Source organism: Carettochelys insculpta, chromosome 3 (genome assembly GCF_033958435.1).
Source record: "Carettochelys insculpta isolate YL-2023 chromosome 3, ASM3395843v1, whole genome shotgun sequence".
NCBI classification, from domain to species: domain Eukaryota; kingdom Metazoa; phylum Chordata; order Testudines; family Carettochelyidae; genus Carettochelys; species Carettochelys insculpta.
In genome coordinates this window covers 186,292,017-186,314,842 of record NC_134139.1, presented here as the reverse complement: position 1 = coordinate 186,314,842, position 22,826 = coordinate 186,292,017, and the positions used below count along the sequence as shown (strand labels likewise).

General features: G+C 40.2%; 1 protein-coding gene across 1 annotated transcript; it reads left to right on the top strand.

Moving 5' to 3' along the window:
• The first annotated feature begins 377 nt into the window (after positions 1–377).
• RAD51AP2 (RAD51 associated protein 2) lies at positions 378–10,044 on the top strand. Its single transcript, XM_074989145.1, has 4 exons — positions 378–2,421; positions 3,094–4,398; positions 6,460–6,561; positions 9,926–10,044. The coding sequence occupies exons 1-4, from the start codon at positions 378–380 to the stop codon at positions 10,042–10,044; spliced, it is 3,570 nt and encodes a 1,189-aa protein (XP_074845246.1).
• Positions 10,045–22,826: the final 12,782 nt, after the last annotated feature.

The following is a 22,826-nucleotide window of genomic DNA, read 5'->3' as shown; positions in this document are numbered from 1 at the left end:
CCTGATGTTCTTTTGACACACTGAAGGCAGCTCCCTCCATTTTAAGCTCATGCGCATCTGTTATTTGTAATGAATGGATAACTTCTGTCTAATTAGCATTAACTTAAACATATGGGGGATACAGAGCAAATAAGAATACAACAATGTTGCTGTGAATTCATTATAATATCAAGGTGGCAATATTATGAATAAATACTTCAGCTTTATAGAGAAATAGTTCTTAGTTACTTATTGTATTCTGTACATCTTAAAAACTATTTTAAAATATGGTTTATTTTTAATCACTGAGAATTTCTTTTAATTTCAGGACTGTCATATCAAACAAATACCAAATATTTGTGAGAATGAAAAGTTTATGGCACCAGGCCTTTTTATCCATGTCATCAGATGAAGTTGAAGGCTACCCATGTCCAAAACGAATTAAAATAGAAAATAATCATAGAAGTGTAGAGAAAGAGGAGCAACATGACTTAGAACAAAGCACATACTGTATGGATGCAAATAGGAAGTCACCAAATAAACCTATATATTTATTAAAAGGATCACTTAATTTCAGTGAAAATGCTTTGGGATTAGACATGGAAAACAATGGTAGAGAAAGGAAAAGTAACAAGTATGATCTTATGGATTTTAAACCATGGATTAAGGAAAAATTGGAATGCAAGCTATTAGCAAACGAACTATTGTCTAAAAAATGGAATATTGAAAATCTAGAGCACAATGTTATACGAGATGAATGTTTAATGAAAGTGAATGGGCATTCTTCTAAAGCAGGATTATGTGATATGAGGAATGTAAACAAAATGTCTGAATTAAAGCAAGTCCAAGAACAGCTGAACACAAATATAGAAGAAGATAATACAAATAAAAATCATAATGAACTTAAATTAAATGCTTCACTTTCATCCTTAAACACAGATTTATTTCAGATGAAAGCATCAAGTCAGAAAATTGGCACTGATGACAAGTGGAAAAAATACCAGCTTTTAGATGTTCCATTTTTATGTGGCATTAATTCTACATTTTGTGAAATAAAGAATAAGGACAGCAAATGTTTAAAAATATCACCTGCTGAAGAAAATAAAAATCATTACGATAATGACAATAAACCTATTGAACAGACAGGTAATAAAGACAAAAAGTCATTACATTCATTTCCTACATTAAATTTGGTTAAAAATATACAAGCATTCAAAATCCCCCAAAATGATTTTTTTGTGAAAGGGAACATAATTAAATGTTCTAATTCTTCAAATACACTAAATAGCAAAATGGTATCAACTATTTCACAGGAGATGGAACAGAAGAATTTTAAAAATCAAACGTATGTGATGCAATGTGAAAATACTGACTGTTCCCCAAACATATCTGCGATAGGGAAACGAAAGTTTCAAAATGATAAAAATATTGTGAATGTGGATAGTGTTTGTTTTGAATTTAATGAAAGTAACCATCAATCTGCTCACAAGCAAAAGACTTGGGCTTCAGCAGAAGGAGAAAAAATATCTGAGACTAATTTCAGGAATGTCATCAACAGCATCAAGTGTAATCAGATGTTTGCTAAAAAGAATATCAAGAAGAAGGAACTAGGAAATGTAGAAGGTGATGAAGACCGAGAATCAAAATTATACCTAAGTGTTCACACATATGTTGGTTCTAGAACAACTCAAAATGGTACATTTAGCAACTCTAGTAATATTTTGAAAAGAACACAGGGAAAAGTCCGCAATGAAGATGTGATGTTTAATATACAAGAAACATCTGTTGCCTTGATATCAGAAGTAGTAAGGAACAGGGACTTAAACATAAATTATGACATGCATTGTGTTAACTATAACAGGAATTTACATGAATCGGAATTAAAACCGCCTGCAGGAAAAATAGTTAAGATCAAAAGGTACTTATCTAAAAGCATTGTTACCAAAGGAAACTGCCCTTCTAGTACCACATGGGATTTGTCAGATCCAAGAGACATTGACTGTACATTGAAGCAGAAGATTCTGATTAAATTAAAAATCTTTCACGATGTGTTATTAGGAGGTCTGAGGACAAGATCTGGATTTTTAACTAAAGAGTTGCTTAAATATCAAGAGAATGACATTATCACAGGCTGGTTTCATTTGCATGAAAAGTTAAATTCAACAGAACAATATAGCATTACAGAGGTAATAACCAGTATTAATGACAACAGTCATATTTATTTGCAAGATACTATTTCAGAACAGCAAAATGTGAACAGGATAAAATCATACTTTGCTTCTTTTTCCTATATTATAAATCCTTCAGATCCAGCTGAAAAAGAATATATACCAGTGGAGAAAAATCTTTTATATTACAGAAAACAAATTCAGGTGAACTCACATATAAGTAATATCTTGAAAGGAAACACAGAACCTCAACAAAAATGCATAACTTATCCAGGTATAAGTCTGAAAGTAGTAAAAAATGTTGGTGTGCAATTACCTTATAATTACCATAAAATTCATTATTCTAGCAACATAGCTGAAAAGATGGAAGTCTCTTTTCTACACAAAAGCACTCTGTTACATAATCAACAAAAAGTGTCACCTGAAGAGAGTAGGGCCAAACAACAATGCCTCTTATCTAGAGGTAGTGCAGGAATGCATAGTATCATTTCAGTGTTTGACAGTAAAGAAAAAGATACTAAAAGGCAACTTGTAGTGGCTAATAGACTGATTTTACCAAGACATGATTTTGATAGTTCTTTTTTATGGAAGATAAATTCGTGCGGTGCTAATAAATTATTGACAGAAACAAACCTTAGGCTTCTGAAGTATTTGCCTTCAATTTCAAAAATGAAATTTAAAAAGTTAAATAACAAATATTCAAATCCACAAATTCAGGTAGCAAGACAAAAACAAAAGAAGAAACAAATCAAAACTTGTAATATTGCTTTTCCTAAAGAAAAGTTTAAAACTTTGCATTCTGTTTTAAATGAAAATAAAAAATACAGACACAGGAGAGTCACAAATAGTGTGAACTTTGCACATGAAGCCACACATTTTATTCCAAAATATCTGAGGACCTTTGACAAAGTAAACTTTGACAAAAATGAGCATGGCAATTATACAGAATTTCAGAAAAAATCCTGTAGCAGTCTTTCAAAAATACCTTTTTTTCCTATTTTTGACACATATGAAAAAATTCCTCTCAGTGCTTATTCTGAGGAAATGGACCAGGTTCCATTTGTAAAGCAAATTAATTCAAGTAATGAAAAATGCCTTGGAGGAAAAACAGTCACTATTAAGAAAAATGTTCATAATGCTCCTGCTACATCAAATATTTGTGTTCTACCTAAATTTTCAACATCTATTGTGAACTATAACTCTGAGTTACTACCAGGCAGTAGAAGAAATAAAGCCAAATATTCCCAGGAAATAAATACTTACAGTCAATATTTAGAAAATGAAAGCAAATATATAGACTTTCCAAATGCTGGTTCCAATTCTGGAAACATTATCTGCTGCATCTTAGATAATGATCAGTGTGCAACTTTACCATTCTATTGTGACTCTTTTAGAGATAAAGATGTTGAACGAAAAACTGAAGAGGGACACTGTGGGAGTTCCTTGAATGATGACACAAAAAAACCGTTTGGAGAAATGGACAAAATTTTGCAAGACGGAACTGTGAGAAGTTCTGAAGTGTCTAATAGCAATATATGTTCTAAGGTTCAGAGAGAAGAAATAATGGCTTTTTCTGTCTATGAAGACACTCAGACAGATAGAAATTTATGCACACCCAATTCAAAGCCAATGCTTATGAAACAAAGCCTTGAAGATTTACAAGAGGTGGGAGAAATAAGTTCTGGACAAAATCATGTAATTAACAAAAGTCATCATCCAATGATACTGTATGGAAGTAGGTCAACTAATTTAATTTTGTCATATTCAAAAGACGAATCTGTATTATGTGTTGCTTCACAAAACAAATTAGTACCATGTTTATCCATAATGGACAATGGATATTCTGAAAATATGACAGATCAGCATTTACCTTCAGAAAGTAAAAATATATCTGAATTTGAACTGAAAAGCACATTTGATTTAGTGTTAGAGGAGCTTTGTATGTTTCATGAAATTAGTAAGGAACATGAAAATAAGCTACCCAAAGTAGAAACAAACATCATACAAGAAAATCCTTCTACACTGACTGATTCTGGAAGGATAGGTGAAAATTTAAAAAGTATTTCACCAACAAGAGCATGCATTTCCTTTCCAATCTCTGCTTCTATGGCTGGGCAAAACATAAGTAAGAATAACCAAAGTTCATTTAAAAGAAAAATATTAAATAGAGATGTAAAGCAAGACACACCACATGAGTGCTGTCCTTCAATAGTGCCAGATCAAGAATTGCTCTATTCTCTTCCTGAAGAAGGTAAGCAAAAAGAATTATCTGAAAATATCATCTAATATGTTAAAGAACATTTAAATGAATATTTGGAATCAAATTTTGTGCTCTGCTCCAGGGGTGTGCTATGGAGGACATAGATGTCCTAGTGAGACATAATGCTTTATCCCCTGTGTAAACCCTAATTAATGAAAATTGTTTTTTGCTTATTGGACCTGTTCAAGGATTTGTAGGACTGAATCATTCCCCAACTTCAAACCTCCATCTATTTGTGAACTTCAGATGTGGCTCACTGTACACATTCTCTGAAGCTGTGTCTACATGAGCCCCTTCTTTTTGGAAGGGGCATGTTAATGAGCGAGTTCAAAAGATGTTAATGAGGCACTTCCATGAATATGCTGCACCTCATTAGCATAATGGCAGCCGTGGCAATTTGAAAGTGCGGCTTTTGAGTCACGTGCCTCCCATGGAGACGGGGACCTTTCGAAAGGACCCCCAGTCTTTGAAAGCCCCCACTTCCTAACACCTTTCGAAAGGTCCCCGTCTCCATGGATGGCGTGCGATTTGAAAGCTGCACTTTCGAATCGCGGCAGTCACCATTATACTAATGAGGTGCTGCATATTCATGGAAGCGCCTCATTAGCATCTTTCAAACTCTCTCATTAACATGCCCCTTCCGAAAGGAAGGGGCTCATGTAGACACAACTTGAGTTGGTTTTCCTAGAAAAAACAAAGGAAATAGCTTTCTGTATATAGTGTAAAACTAATTTTGTTAAGGAGAAATGCATTTCCATACAAGTTGTAAAAATATTTACTAGACTGTAATTATTATTCCGTGGGAACAGAAATACCATTTTATGAATATTGCTTGTGAGAAGTCAATTACATACTTATTTACCTTATGAAATTTGAGGCTGTATTATGACTATTAAGGTAAATTCCAAAATGGGAATGGGAGCTCTAAGAATTTCCAGGTTCTGGCTGCATCGAGACAGCATTTGTGCAATCAGGAGCATACCCAGTACTTCTATGAAATATAGGAAATAAGTACTGAGCTACCGTCACTAGTTACAGTACTTAAGTACTTTCTTCATATGCTTAGGCATCCTATCCTTGCTGCTTCTGCCACAGAATCCCTGTGATGCTAAAAAAAAAAAAACTTTTCAAAAGTTGTCACTCACTGTGTTTCACATTTTTGGATACTCAGTTTGAGATCCCAGAGACTGATTGCAGAATAGCTGAATATTCACACCTGCAACTGAAGTTATATGTAAAACATATCTCACAACATATAGTGCTATAGGATGGTAAGTACCCTGAAAAATCAGGTCCTCAGCATATCAAATTGGGAACCCCCAATTAGTGCCTATTTTTGACATTAATCTCTTTGTGCCTCAGCTGTCTATCTCTACAATGGCATAATAGCTTTCCTTCACCTGACAAAAGTTTTGTGAAGATATGTTAATTAACTTCTCTGGAGCACTCAGTGACAATAATGATGAGTACCCATGGGGAAATTAATAATTCTGTCTGCACATTAGGGTTTGAATAACATGCAGTAAATAATGCCTAGGAATGAACATTGAGCAATAAGGATAAACCAAATATTGAACAGATCCTCATAACATGAGCATTATTCTGTGTATTGAAAACACAGTATGTGATTATGAAATTAAAGACAGTGTCATAATATATCTGCAACAGAGAGAAGAATTAAGGTTGTACAAGCAACTTTCATTCTGGCATTTCTTAACTGTTGAGTGCTTAACTTTGCAATCTTAATAATGTTCTTTTAATATGACTTTTTGTGTATGATAATAATTAGGGGATAAGAGTTAATTAGAATGACCCATAAAATTGTTTTTTCATTCAAGTGTCTTAATAAAAAAGAATGAGAGGCAAGAACTACAATGAATGGTGTATATGCGGAGCTGTATATTTTATGTAAGCAAAATTTTGTAATTATATGTCATGCATGTATTTAAAGTTTTTATTTATCACACTTGGAAGTAGTACAGATTGTTACTTTTAATTGTCTATATATAGCAGTTTAAAAGCTGAATGTGATTTATTTGCTTTTGTTTAAAGGCTATGTTGATTCAAGTAGTAAAAATCAATTACAATGGAACCCTGTTTTGTTGTCTCATATGTTTATGAAGGAAAGAAGTGACAGTTTACAGAAAGAAAGAGGTAAAATAAAGTTATTCTAATTATGGAGTGTATTCCAGTGTTATTAAAATATTTAAAACATATAATTTATTTTGTCTCCATTGTCTTCAGAACAGCAATTTACATATCTTTTAAACTGTTGGTTATCATATAGGGCGTATCCTGTCATTTATACTTTATCTTTGAGTTTAGAACATATGGGAATACAATAGCCTCACATTCTAGAGTTAGAAGACAAAATCTTCAAGGATTTTGAGTGGGGTGGAATGCAGAAAGAGAAAGGAGCATTTTCTCTACTATATTTTCTTTTGCTTCGAGTACTGTGGAAGTACCTGCATGGAAACTCTACTGTGATACTCTTCAAGGCAGGGAATGGGAGGGAAGGCATGGCTACTGTCTTCAGCATCAACCCCCTCTCCAGGGAAATCAATAAATGAATGATGATTAAATTAGCTTTACATTTCTCACTGTCACACACAGTGTCCTGGAACTGTTGGGGACAGCAATAGTCAGCAGGTAAGTCTAGGAGCAAGCAGGAAGACTCCAGATAGTGAAGTGCCTTGGAAGTTTATTGCCAGTTAAACAGTACTCTCCCTAAACTCTAGTTTCAGTGTAGAGCTATCCAGAATCAACTTCCTCTAACCTTTCATGGACAAAGACCCATTTTGTCAGATGCATGTGCTGGGAGGTTTCAGAGGAGGATTTAAAGAGGGGGTCTCAGTAAAGGGGAGGGCCAGAGCTGACAAGGTCTAGCCGGTCAGGGTGGAAATGGCCCGTTATCGGCAGTAAATGTGGAGTTGTGAACGTCAAGAAACGAGAAAATAAGTCGGTTCATCAGGGGTATGTGGCCCATTGTCAGATGCTAGTGTGGAGGTGTGAACATCAAGAGAAGAGAAACTGCTTTTGCAATGGGCCATGCATCTGATGAAGTGGGTCTGTGCCCATGAAAGCTTATGCTCCAAAATATGTTAGTCTATACGGTGCCTCAGGACTTCTTGCTGTTTTGAAGATACAGACTAACACAGCAACCTCTCTGATACTTTTCCTCCAACCTGACTTCCAGCTCTATTTTAAACAGTACACAGGCATCCTCCCATTCTTTCCTCTTTTCCCATATAATTAATGTTTAACATGAATTTTACTTCAAGAGGAGCAATCAGCTAAACAACTTGCCTGGTTTTGAGGTGGGTTTTTCTTTAGTTGATTCACTTATATTGTCAAACCCCCAAAGATGTAGGATACTGTTCAATGTCTCTCCTTAACAAGATATTCTCCTTTCATTAAGGCTTGGAACCAGCTGCAGATGGTAACTATTTTTTTGTAGTGTAATATCATCTGTCACATCTATAGAATAATAAAAATGTTGGTACCTGAAAGGACATCCAGAGGTTATCTAGTGCATTCCTCCTGCCACACACTGAGGCAGGATTAAGTATACTTCTCTGTCTCTACACTAGCTCCTTACTTCGAAGGGAGCATGGTAAGTAAGGTGTTGGGAGATTATTAATGAATTGCTATGGTGCATATGCATAACTTCATTAAGCTAATTCTCCGCCATGGCAACTTCGAAGTGTTAAACTTCAAAGCATCAGCTTGTGTGTGTAGCCGTGGCTAACCCGCTGGTACTTTGAAGTGCCCGGGCAACATTGAAGTCCCTTTACTGAGGCACTTCAAAGTGCCGGCAGGTTTAGACACAGCTACACACAAGCCGACACTTTGAAGTTTAACACTTTGAAGTTGCCACGGGGGAGAATTAGCTTAATGAAGTGCTGCATATGCACTGCAGCACTTCATTAATAATCTTCCAACACCCTACTTACCAGGCTCCCTTCGAAGTAGGGAGCTAGTGTAGACACAGCCTTAGACTATCCCTGTCAAATGTTTCTCTAACTGGTTCTTGCCCTGATCGTATCTTTTCCTGAAGTCAGATGGAGATGCTGTGGGCTTCCAATCATCTCAATGTAACCGGAGTTTACTATACTCAGGTTATAACTTGACATATATTGTCTGGACAAGTCAGAGTATTAGAATCATCATGAAAATGAGTGATGGAGGATAAGGTGAATAGATTGGTAACCTCATCTTTTTCCTCACTGAATATAGAAAATTTATAAATATTTTCAGGTCATTATTGCATCAATTAATGATCTGACTTGTACTTTGCTTTTCTCAGCATTAAGCTTTGTTACAGTTAGAATTTGGTGAGCTGCTTCTTCCCCTCAGGACGTTACGGCTTATCAAACTGAAAGTCCTATACATACAGGGCAGAACTTTAGCTTTTTCTTTTTTTTTAATTTATTTTGATTCAAAATAGGCCAATTTCTCATTCCATCTTATTGGACAGTGGCATCAACAAAATCACAGGAAAATATTTTGTAAATTTTTGTATTTCGTTGTTTGTAAATTTTCTGTTTCCTTTGAGGACAGAGATGAGAATACCAACCTATTGACCAGCGCTTGCTTTCATGACTTTTCTTAGACTACCACTGTTCTAGCTGATGATAATAAACCTATGGTCTCAGTATAGTAAAGGCCAGTTACATCTCTTCTATCACAAAAAAATGTATAAAATGAAAACTATTATTCCTAGTGCCATTATTTCTCTTTTTTATTGCAAAATTTCTATCTAGAATCCTTTCCCACCTCTGCATGTTAGGATTCCTGCTGCAGTTTTAAAGTAACAAAATATACACCCCCACAGAAATTTGTTTCATAGGATTTCAAGTCCAATACTCAAGAGTAAACATTGAAACATAATGATGAAGTTCAGCCCTTACACAAAAACAACAGGGCCCAGTCCCTCAGGTTTTATTTGGACAAAACTCTCATTCAACCAATGGACAATTTGCATTTGCAGAATGGACTGATTATTAAAAATATAGGACCAAATCCTGCAGTTAATACTGAGATGAAAGTATAAATGAAATTGCCCAGAGAAACATCATGGTAGAGATTCAGGGATTGATACAAATACCTTTACAAACACTTTTTTGTCTGTAAAATATAATTTGAAAGCCTATATTTTGAATTGGATGGCTAATTGGGCCACTGGTATTTGAAACTTGATCCTCAACGTTTCTATTTTTCTCAGATGTTCATACTTTTTCCTGGCCATATTTATAATATGGCAATTTCTGCTATAATTATGGAAAGTACAATGTAATAAGTTGGTCCTTATTATGGCTATAGACAAAACTGCACTTCTTTCACATTATTTCTATAGTTTTTTCAGTAGTATCCATCTCCATAGCATCTAACTGTTGAGTGTTAAATATGATACCCAGGATCGATTTCTATTTCTTAAAGGAATGTAATTTATATATGCATTATATTAAATATGTTTTTGCTTCCATCATTGATTTCTCACTCTTTTGTTTACATTTAGGAAACTGTTTGTCACATGAAATTATAAGAGTTCAGCCTCTTAAAACATGCCGTGGCCCTATCAGGATTGGGCTGTCGAGAAAAGCTAAGCCCAAAAAGCTTCACCCATATTTGAAATAATGCAATGGATTCTTTAACCAACATTGCAGGGAAAGATATAATTGGATTATAATATCACATATGGCTTTGTCTGACAATTGTTGAACTGTTTTATAGATAGTTTATGTTTACTATTTTTGAGCTTTACCACATTAATATTGTTATAGTATGCTGATTTATTCAGGCCTACTCTTGTAAATATTTGATACTAGAGTTTTTATGGTGAATATTTATAGCAAACGTTGATAGAAAATAAAACACTATTAAAGTTCATGTAACATTAATGGAACTCTGATGTGTACAATAAGCCTCACTTTTCATAGGGCTTGTCTACACTACCACCTTCCTTCGAAGGAACGATGGTAATTAGGGAGTTGGGAGTTTACTGATGAAGTGCTGCTGTGCATAGGCAGCACTTCATTAAGCAAATTCCCCCCCGCGGCAACTTTGAAGTCCCCTTACTCCTCAAAATTTTGCCCCGGCACTTTGAAGTTTAAAACTTGTAAGTTGCTGTGGGGGGTGGGGGGGGAGAAATTTTCTTAATGAAGTGCTGCCTATGCACAGCAGCACTTCATTAGTAAACTCCCAAAACCCTAATTACCATCATTCCTTTGAAGAAAGGTAGTAGTGTAGACAAGCCCATAATGTATTAAATATTGTGTTTTGTGCAATAAAATATTAAGATAGTTCATATGATTTACATGGTATTTAGAATCCAGAATGATTTGATCAATCAATAGTTATTACAAGCAAACTTCTGATTATCATTATTTGTCGTGTTCTGTTACATAATAAAAATTTCCCCACATCTACCACTACGATTTAAGGCAATGTTTCCCAAATGGTGTTTGGTGGAACCCAAGGATTCCACAAAGTGAAAATAAGAGTTCCACAAGAAAATTCGTCTGTGGTTCTCTGCCCCGCTACCACTGAAACAGTAGAACTAAGTTTAATTGGTTTAATGGCTGGCATAGCAGTGGAAGGATCTGTTTGTTAAACCAGCTGAATTTAGTTCCATTATTTCAGTGGTGGAAGGGCAGGGAGCCACAGAGAACCTCTCACTTGACCACTACCTGACTGGCCACACCCCTCTGGTGAGTGGCTCACCCCACCAGTGGAACACCTCCATGCCAGCCTTCCTTCTGCTGGGTGTATGTGGCCTCCTGTTGTAGGTGCCCCAGCCAGAACCATGGATGATTCAGTACTGGGGGCTGGTTTAGGGCTGAGGCGGGTTAATCCTGGGGATGTGGGAGAGGGTTTGGGGCTGAGAGGGGTTAAGCCTGGGGATGGGGGGCATGTTTGTGGGATGAGGGTAAAGCTTTCAGATATGGGAGTGGATTTTTGGGTGGAGGCGGATTGACCCTGAATATGGCAGGAGGGGCAGGTTTGGAAGCCAAGAGCGGGCAGAGCCTGGGAATGGGGTTCTACAAAATTCTTTTGAGTTTAAAAAGAGTTGTGTGGCCAAATAAAATAGGGAACAGTGATTTATGGTAACAATTAAAACAATTAGTATATAAGTACATATAAGTATGAGTATACATAAGCAGGGTAGTCAGAGGGGAGGTATTTCCTTATATATTAAAAATGTGCATACATGGACTGAAGTGGAGATGGATGTAGGAGACAGATGGGTGGAGAGTCTCTGGGTTAGGTTAAAAGGGGTAAAAAACAAGGGTGATGTCATGCTAGGGGTCTACTACAGACCACCTAGCCAGGCAGAAGAGGTGGATGAGGCTTTTTCTAAGCAACTAAGAAAATCATCCAAGGGCAGGATTTGGTGGTGATGGGGGACTTCAATGGTCCAGACATATGTTGGGAAACAAGCACAGAGAGGCACAGACCATCCAGTAAGTTCTTGGACTGCACTGACAACAATTATTTATTTCAAAAGTTGGAAAAAGCTACTGGTGAAACAGTTCTAGATTTCTAGTCCTAGAGTTCATGAATCTAAGAAATGGTAAAAGGGAGAACAGCAAAATAGAGCCAATGGATTTCAGGAAGGCAAATTTTTGTAAATTCAGAGATCTGGTAAGTAAGGTCCCATGGGAAGCAAGACTAAGAGGAAAAACAACTGAAAAGAGCAGGCAGTTTGTCAAAGGGACATTAGTAAAGGTCCAAAGCAAGCTATACTGATGTATAGGAAGGATGGAAAATATGGCAAAAGACCACCGTGGCTTAGCCAGGAGCTCTTGCATGATCTCAAAATAAAAAAGGAGTCATATAAAAAGTGGAAATTAGGAGAAATTGTAAAGGATGAATATAAGCAAACAATATGTCTGTGGAGGGACAAGCTTAGAAAGGCAAAGGCACAGAACAAGGTCAAACTAGCTAGAGATATAAAGCGTAACAAGAAGACATTTTATGAATATATTAGAAGCAAGAGGAAGACCAAGGACAGGGTATGCTCAGTGAGGAGGGAGAAAAAGTATCAGGAAATTTGGAAGTTGCAGAGGTGCTTACTCACTTCTTTATTTGAGTCTTCAGCAAGAAGTCTGATGCAGAAATGCCTAACATGGAGAATGTTACTGGGAAGAAGATAGGTTTAGAGGATAAATAAAAAAGTTAAAAATTACTTAGAAAAATTAGATGTCTGCAAGTCACCAGGGCCTGATGAAATGCATCCTAGAAATACTCAAGGAGCTCATAGAGGAGGTATCAGAACCTTTAGCTATCATCTTTGAAAAGTCCTGCAAGTCAGGAGAGATTCCAGAAGACTGGAAAAAGGCAAATATAGTGCCCATCTGTAAAAAGGGGAAAAAGAACAACTGAGGAAAGTACAGACCAGTCAATTTAACTTCTGTGTGGGGAAAGCCAATGGAGCAAGTAATTAAGGAATTCATCTGCAAACATCTGGAAGTAAATAAGGTAATAGGAAACAGCTAGCATATATTTGTCAAGAACAAATCATGCCAAACCAATCTGATAGCTTTCTTTGACAGGATAACAAGTCTTGTGGATAAGCGAGAAGTGGTAGATGCAGTATATCTGGAATTTAGTAAGGCATTTTATATGGTCTCTCATGATCTTCTTTGCAAGATTAAACAGTTTCCCATCAGATCTTGTGTGCAGCAAGATGCCCTGTGTCGAAGATCCAAAGGCATGCTTCAGGAGGAGTGTGAGGAAGATCCCAAACAATGTCAGAGCAAGCACGCACCCTTGTTTGACGCCGCTCCTCATTCTGAAAGCATCCGATAAAGCGCTGTTATATTGGATGGTTCCTCTCATGTCTTCGTGGAATGACTGGATCATCTTGAGTAACCGTGGAGGACAGCCTATCTTGTGGAGCAGTTTGAACAGACCATCCCTGCTGACCAAGTCAAAGGCCTTGGTCATGTCAATGAAGGCTATGTAGAGTGGCTTCGTCTGCTCCCTGCATTTCCCCTGCAGCTGCCTTAGAGAGACGACCATGTCAACGGTAGACCTCTCTGTGCGGAATCCACACTGCGATTTGGGGTACAGCCTCTCAGCAATCTTCTGGAGTCTGCCAAATCTTGCCAGGCTGAAAGCTAAGTCTAAGGTGCGGGAAGTCCTCATCAGAGACATGCTGTTTGCAGACGATGCTGCTGTAGTGTCTCACACAGAAGACCAGCTTCAAAAACTGCTGGATCAGTTCTCCAAAGCGTGCAAGGACTTTGGGCTTACCATCAGCCTAAAGAAGACAAACGTACTCGGTCAGGATGTTGCTGAATCCCGATCAATCACCATTGACAACTATACGTTGGAGGTCATCCACGAGTTAGTTTACCTCGGGTCCACCATCACTGACACCCTGTCGTTGGACACTGAGCTAAATAGGAGGATTGGAAAAGCGGCCACAACTCTGTCCAGACTCAGCAAGAGAGTGTGGAATAACAACAAGCTGTACACTCACACCAAAATGCAAGTCTACAGAGCCTGCATCCTCCGCACCCTCCTTTATGGCAGCGAGACTTGGACCCTGTATGCCCGCCAGGAAAAGAGGCTGAACGTCTTCCACTTGCGCTGCCTCAGGCGCATCCTTGGAATATCATGGCAGGACAGAGTGACCAACACCGCTGTCCTCGAGCAGGCTGGAATCCCAACCATGCATGCCCTCCTCAGGCAGTGTCGCCGCCGCTGGCTTGGCCACATCCACAGGATGCATGATGGAAGGATTCCAAAAGACATCCTGTATGGTGAGCTAGCCTCTGGCAAAAGACCTCCTGGATGCCCTCAGTTGCGCTACAAAGATGTCTGCAAGAGAGACCTCAGAGAGGTAGACATCGCGCTGGACAACTGGGAAGAACTAGCAGACGACCGCGGCAGATGGAGGCAGGGGTTACACGAGGGCCTTCAGAAGGGCGAGATGAGGATCAGACAGCTAGCAGAGGAGAAGCGAGCGCACAGAAAGCACACTAAGGACTTGCCGGACACCCACCACATCTGCAAGAGATGCAGCAAGGACTGTCACTCTCGTGTGGATCTTCATAGTCACAGTAGACGCTGTAAATGAAGCCCTCAGTTGAAACTATAAAGGGCGTGGATCCATAGTCTATGCAGACTGAAGGATGCCTACTACTACTACTACTACTGATCTTCTTCTCGATAAACCAGGCAAATACAACTTAGATGGTGCTACTATAAGGTGGATATATAACCATCTGGATAACCATTCTCAGAGAGTAGTTATTAATGGTTCGCAGTCATGCTGGAAGGGCATAACAAGTGGGGTGTCACAGGGGTCTGTTTTGGGACTGGTTCTGTTCAATATCTTCATCAATGATTTAGATATTGGCATAGAGAGTATGCTTATTAAGTTTGCAGCTGATAGCAGCTGGGAGGGGTTGCAACTGTTTTGGAGGATAGGGTCATAATTCAAAATGATCTGGACAAACTGGAGAAATGGTCTGAGGTAAACAGGATGAAGTTTAATAAGGACAAATGACAAGTACTTCACTTAGGAAGAACAATCAGCTTCATACATACAAAATGGGAAGTGACTGCCTTAGAAGGAGTACTACAGAAAGAGATTTAGGGGTCATAGTGGACCACAAGCTATACATGAGTCAACAGTGTAACACATGCAAAAAAAACCCAAACATGATTCCGGGTTGCATTAACAGGATTGTTGGAGCAAGACCTGATGTTGTTCCTCCTCTCTACTGTCATGTCCCTTGGTGGTTGTCTGTCTCGTTCATCAGTCCAATTGCAATCAGTCCCATGGTGTGGTCCCTCGTTGTCCTTGGTCTTGTCCCATGGCAGTTGTCTCATGTCCCTCTTTCCAGTAATAGTCCATTGAAGTCCTGGTGATGGTCTCCTCTGTCACCTAAGAGGGAAGCAAGGCCTCTGGGGGAAAGTGGTTGAAGCCCAGGCTGTGTCCCCCTGCTGACCCCTCCTTCTCCAGTGGGAGTCCAAATAAAAGCTTCATAAAAGTGAAGTCTACAGTTCACCAGCAAAAGCAATGGGAGTGATTCCTGACTGTGTCCAATGTCGGTTGTCTGTCTTCCTTGTTGGTTGTCTGACTTTGTCATGGTTGCAGTCAGTCACTCTCCTGATGATGAGCTCTTCTCTTACTGAAGTGGGAAATTAGGCCTCTGAAGGAAAAGTAGTTGAGACCCTGTATGATCCTCCTCGGTGAGAGTCCAAGTGATGCTTTAGTAAAGCAGAGTCTGTCAGGAAGGACACCACTGGTGATCCCTAAGCATGTCCTTTGGCAGTCGTCTCTGTCTTCAGTCACAGTCACAGTTGATCACTATCTCACTGGTCTTCTGCTCTAGCACCTGTGGAAGGAAGCAGTATGTGTGTGTGTGTGGTGAGGGGGAATAAAGAAAGATGTGGCCCCTGCTGAGTCCACCCTTGGTGGGCAACCTCTTCAGTCATGGTTGTAGTCGTTCATTGTCCTGTTGGTCTTCCACTCTGGTACCTGTGGAAGGAAGCAGAGTTGAAGGCTGGCGGAAGAGAAAGAAAGATGTGGCCCCTGCTCTGTCCTTGTCTGTGCAGGGGGAGCATATGTGGATGGTAGGCAGGCTGTCATATATTGTTGGGGAAGCAGGTCTATTCCAGGTGATCAAACTTTAAGGACAAGCTCCACCTGGAGTCAGAACCCAATTTCAGTCCTTAATAGAAAAGGTAAGTTAGAGATAAAAACAGCTCTTTAGCCCACAGTTAATGAAATAGATATGACATCCAGGATTGGTATAGTCATGATTCAAGAGTCAAGTCAGGCTTCTTGGTTACTATAGCTGGGATTTCCCAGGGAAGTCCAAAACTCCATTCAGGACCTCCCTTTGATTAGAAGACGGTCTTTAATGAGAAAATGAACACTCTAGACTTTTTAAGGAACTTAGTATAGAACCTTAGTTACCTGGGGATTTACGCTTCAGCCCCCAGGTGGACACTCTGTAGACAAACCTATAAACCAAGGCCACCCACATCATGTACATTATCGTACCAGCCAAGCCAAGCCTCCAATTAAATGTCAGAAAGTTTAGGGGCCTTGCTGTTAAGGTCTCTCTCCCATGCTGACCTCTACTCTTTCTGAACCACCTGCTAAAGGCCACATTTGACAGGGATTGAATCCTTCCTACCACAACTGATGCCACCCAACTCTTCCCTGCAATTTTGGAGGCTGTCTCACCTTCTTCACCCACCATCAGTGGTTAATCATGACAGACACTTTGTCTCCAACTCCTGCTAACAACCCCCCTTCCTATTCTCCTGCAGAGACAATTCTCATGAGGTGAATCTTCAACAGAAAGCAAATCTCTCTTACACCAAGGGGCAATCCAACCCCAGTATAAAAGAAGGTGATTCTGCTCCCTATATTTCTTAGTTCCACCAAAATGGTGGAGGGTGAAGACTTCTGGACTTTTGGCAACTCAACATCTTTATTCAGAAGTTAAAACTGAATATGATTGCATTGGCATCAGTAATCCCTTGATTCAGGAGGAAATGATTATTGACCTGAAGAATGCATACTTCCATATAGACAATCTGTTATCTAGGTTTTTTGTAACTCCCAGCAGAGGTAACTTAACTGTTTCACACCTAGGCCTTGTTTACACTAGCCCAAAACTTTGCAATGGCCCTGCAAATGGCCATTTCGAAGTTTACTAATGAAGCGCTGAAATACATATTCATCGCCTTATTAGAATGCTGGCAGCCGTGGCACTTCAAAATTGACGCGTCTCGCTGCTGCGCAGTTTGTCCAGACGAGGCTCCTTTTTGAAAGGACCCTGGCAACTTTGAAATCTCCTTATTCCTACCTGCTGTTAGGAATAAGGGGATTTTGAAGTTGCCGGGGTCTTTTTGAAAAGGAGCCCCATCTGGACGAGTCGCACGGCTGTGAGCCGCGTCAATTTTGAAATGCTGCGGCTGCCGGCATTCTAATGAGGAGCTGAATATGTATTTCAGTGCTTCATTAGTAAACTTCGAAATGGCCATTTTGAAGTTTTGGGCTAGTGTAGACGTAGTCCAGGTAGCATCAAGAATAAATCAATAGGAACACTGCAATTCTGTCTAATCAAAGATTATTGCAAGTAAATGTGCTCTGGCCTAACATTAAAGTTTATTACATTTAATCACACACAGGCCTAAGCAATAGGTGTAGAACTTTCCAAATATTTACCTAAATTCTGAGATTGCATTGTGTGAACAATGGTGGACCAGCTCTGGCCAAATGCCTTCCTGCTGGTGAGTAAAAGTGTCATGAAAACACCTCTCAAAAGAGATCCAGAAGAGTGCTTCAAAGTACACTGTATTGTGTATGCTTTCTATAACTAATTTTTACAAACCACATTTGTCATTATGACCTCTAGTGGATCATCACGTTTCCTAACTTTTAATAAACTTCTCGCATCAGAGGTGCCTAGACTCTAGGTTTTTCACGCACTTCTCTCTTTTAGTATCAATTATGGGGTGACAGACACTCCTATTAATTCTCTCCTTCCCCATCAGAAATTCTTCAAGACAGACTTCCTCCCTAGGAAACTCTCCATCCTTTTATTTCCTAGAATACGTTAAAACTTCTTTTTTCTCTCTTCCAAATTCTTTTTATCTTTTAGGTATGCACATGTGTAAAGAGAGATTTAGAAAGAGTACCACAGGTGTATTAATTGGGGAGGGAGTGTCTATGATGGGGAGGAAATCTATGTCTACTCTTGTCCATCCTGAAACAAACAACAAAATTACCATTGCTACAAGGAGTATTGTCTACTTCAATTTTATTACTGTTATATAAAGGAAAAAAACACAAATTGAGAGCTTTGTTGAGTAAAAACTGGGGTTGGGCTTTGAAACAATTGCATAAACATGTGCAATTATAGGTTATGATAACAAAGAAGATTAAAAAGGAATGGATACGTCATGCTTCAATGTGATACAAGTATAGCATCTTACATAACTTTTCCAAAGCTGCTGTAGTTAAAAAAGGCCAATGGAGATTGGAAGTGACAGGGTACTGGAGAGGTTTCAACATCAGTAGAAATACATGTAACACTAACAGACCCTGATCATCAGCGTGTAGGACTGAACACTGACCGTTTGGAGTTTAGTTTATGAGCCAAAAGCCGGAGGTTCCTCAGTGATAGATATATGGTAGACTCACCATACTCTCTCTAAGTGGTTTCTCTACTGCTAGATGGAATAAAACACCACAGAAGGTGTGTGGGTCACACATATATAACATTTAGACCTAATAATTATTTTGTGCAATGATTCTAAATGTGCCTATTGAAAAATACAAGGTATCTACTAACATACTTCCATTTGATTTATTAATTTTGCTGCTATACTTTGTTTCCAAATTTGAACAAATTAGTCTCTGGGTGATGTGTAAGACACCTGAAATTGATACTCTAGTGGAGCATGAAAACGCAATTTGTAAAACATCATTGTCCTGGATACTGATAATTGCATTGTTGGAAAATAACAGTGATGCATAAAGTTGGGAAATATTAATTATTGGAACAGTGCTGATTAAATGAGATTTAAATATATTTAATAGTATGTGCATTAACTTGGTTTATGGAGCAAATGTTACAGTAAATGTAAAAGAATGATTTATAATACTTCATGTAATGTTTGGCTGTTCAGTGTTTCCAAACAGCATTCGTCTCATAAATCCCTCCCCTTCAGAACTCAAACTGGGTGAAGCTACTGTCAAATTTAGTTCTTAGGTCCCAACCTTCTTGCCAAACGAGTCCCAGCCTCCCCACAGCCTGCAAAAGCCAATCTTTCTTCAGCACTTCCTCAATTCCAGTGCCCCCTCAGTTCTTATTTCCTAAGGCTATGCCCACATACACAGTTATTTTGAAATTACAGCAGTTATTTTGAAGTTACCAACATGTTGTCTAGACTACATACATTATTTTGAAATTGCTAACCCTCAAAGTGATAGGAATAGCACTTATTTTGAAACAGTGATTTCAAAGTAAGTTCTGTTTAGTTGCAGAATATGGGTTATTTTGAAATAAGAGGCCTCCACAGGGTGCCCTGGTCTGGCTAGCTGTCTGCTCTGGACACAGACAGGAAGCCCTTAAGCCACCTTGGAACCCTTAAAGGCACATAGAGTGTACAAGGCTTTGTACACTGGCCCACAGCCAGCATTCTGGTGCCAGCTAGTTTGTGTCCCAACATCACCCAGCACAAAGGCTCTAAGCTGCCATCTATGGGTTCCTGAAAGCCTGACCCAGCCCCACAGGACTAGGCCTGGTCACATAGGAGGCAGGCACCTTCTTGGTTGGCCATGGAGACACAGGACCTGCTTAAGATCTGAAGGGATGATGCCATCCTACAGGATCTCCCTGCCCAATGCAGGAACACATTTGTCTGTGGCTGCATGATGGACACTCTGGCCACCAGGGGCCACATCTGCCCCCAGGAACAGGTGCTGATGAAAGTGAAAGAGCTCCACCAGGTCTACACCTGCGCCAGGGAGGGGTGGTCCAGGTCAGGGGCAGCACCCAGCAGCTGCCTCCACTACACAGACCTGGGCAGGATACTGAAGGGCAGGATGGTCCCATCCCTACCCCTTGTCATCAGCCCCAGCCTCAACCTGCCTGTTGTTGCATTGGAAGCAACCAGTGATGACAGAGTGGAGGAGGAGACTGAGGGTGACAGCCAGGAGGCAGAGGAGGCCAACCAGGCAACCCAGGGGACTAGAGGCCCAATGGTGCAGCCATCATAGGCATTGACTAACGCGGGTGAGAGACCATCTGGTAAGTGCTACCACCATCCTCTATACAGGGGGTGGAAGGGTGGCCAGGTGGGAGTGGGCTGCAGGGTTCATGCCTAGCCCTGGCTGGCCATGGAGCACTCAACCAGTGCACATGGGAACATGGGGCATGCTGCCCCCAACATGTGGCCCCAGGAGACAGTCACAGAAGGCCCCTAGCCTATGGGGCATGGGATGGCTGGGGAGACCTGCCCTGCCCTGGACCCTAAGGTGGGACAATGCCCCCCCACAAGCCACCCCAGTATGGTGGCAGGGGGAAGTGTGACATGTGCACACCCAGCAGTTCCCCACATGGCACAAAGGCATGTCCGTAGTCCCATGACAGCCCCCATACTCGGGGACAGCAGAAGCCTGTGGCCACAACAGACAGGGTCTGACTCCCAGCACAATGGTTGCAGCACAGCTGAGAACTGTTACCCTTGGCTCAAGGGTGGGTGGCTGAGCTTCAGGCACAGTGTTCCCTGGGAAGACTGACCCTCCATTCTTGTTCTCCACAGCTGGACCAGCTGCTGTGGAGGGATGCTGCACAGCTTCCAGCACTGCCATCCAGACCTGGGGATACTGACAGTGCATCCAGGACCTGGAGGATCTGCACCAACTCCACCTTGCAGAGCTCCAGGCCAGGAAGGAAATCCTCTGAGAGTGGATGTGGGAGGATCTGTGCCTCCACCTGTGGAGTGTCAGGGCGCAGAAGGTGCAGGTGGTGCATGCCACACTTGTGCAGCACTTGCCCCTTCACCCACTGCTGCCTCTCCTCTCACACCCTCTCTCCCTCCTGCATCCCCCTCCACAACCTCCTCCTACCACCAGGGATGCCAAGGATCCTGCACCTGAGGCAGTTTGACCTATGGGGACTGGAGCCCTGCACAGCTCTCCCCCAAGCCTGACCTCCCATGGCTTCCTGTTGCAGCTCTCATCCTCCACCATGACTATCCACACTACCCTCCACCCTTCTCCTTACCACCTCTATGCTCCCACACCACTTATCTTGACCCCCACCCTTGTGAATGATGACCCCATTTGTTGTCAACACACATTGGTTACTTGTGTAGTAGGAATGGAGGGTAGGTGGTGTAGGGTGGGGGAATGGCAGGGAAGGGTACAGCCAAAGCCCCCAGTGGAATGGCCTAGGGGACAGTGTCACTGCTCTCCCGGGGAAAAGCTGTCCTTCAGGGCCTCCCAGATGCACCCGGCCCCTCAAAGGGGCCTGATGGATGGCAGCTGTGCATGGCTGCTCATAGACCGTGGCCTGGGGCTCGGCCTCAGCCTCCTATGCAGGCAGGAAGGCCTCCCCATACCTATCACACAGATTACAGAGGACACAGAAGGACTCAGAGGACACTGCATGCTGTGGTGTCCTAAAGCACAGCAACCAGAGCAGGCAGTGTTATTTTGAAATAGTTTTCAGGTGTGAATGCATTACTCCAAAATAAGTTATTTCAAAACAACCATTTTGAAATAAGTTATTTCAGAATAAGGCTGCAGTGCAGACATAGACTAAGTGCCCACACAATTCTTCCAGCTGACTCATTTTTTCACTTCCTATAGTTTGAAGTTTTCAAGTTATAGATGCTCAAAAAATCATCATACCCAGAATGTGAACCTTTTTGGTTAATTTGTAATTGATTTGAATTTGGAAACTAATTAACCAATTTTCTTCATCCAAATTAGAAAATTCTAGCTGTATCCAAAGATTACATTTTGATCAGATAAGAGCGTGTGATTTCTATAAAACAAAGAGAATTAACTTCTACATTAGTTGCAATATAGACTGCAAGCTATGGGTTTGCAATTGCTCCACCATAATGCCATGTCGCATCTTGCTATTACAATTCTTTCCTTGTTTAGTGAGCTCCCAAGTTTTCCACATGTTTCATTGTTTATTTTGACATCCATCTTCCGAGATGCATGGATGAAATACTGCATTTCTAACAAACAATTACATGACAGAATTATAAAGCAATATAATGACCCGACAAACCATATGGAGGTTTCTGAGCAGATGAAAAGACTTCATATAAAATATAAATGAAATTTGATTTAACTTCTTCCTGTATTACATGTCTTTCCTCTTTGTAGATAGTTAAATTCACCTGACACACTACATATGGATAAAAAGTATTAAGTAAAAATACTTCCCTAATTCTATTCTGGCTGAAATCAATGGACTTTTTATGATTAACTTCACAAAAGTGGGTCTAAATGGATAACATTTCCAAAGTAGTGTCATGAGCCTAAAATTTAATAATACTAATATTAGATAAAGGCAAATCAGTCCTTGCTGAATAGACAAAACAAGTGATGGTAGGCTAGTTTGGAATCACCGGCTATAAAGTTCTCCTCTATTTGGATTTGAATAAAGTATTACTATAATTCTTTCACTCCTGGGTTACTTGAGAGTAGGTACCCTTGGTGACTTACCTGAATAAGGATAATGATCCTGTCTGTCCCAGATGGGATGGGGAATTAGATTGGAATCCACTTGTCACACCTTCGCAACAGTGTTTTTCTCCTATGAATATCTATAGCTGGCAGTGTCTCCATCTGGATAGGCACTGTGAACACAAACATTGTGTATATACCCTGATTGCTTCCAGGAACAAAATTATGA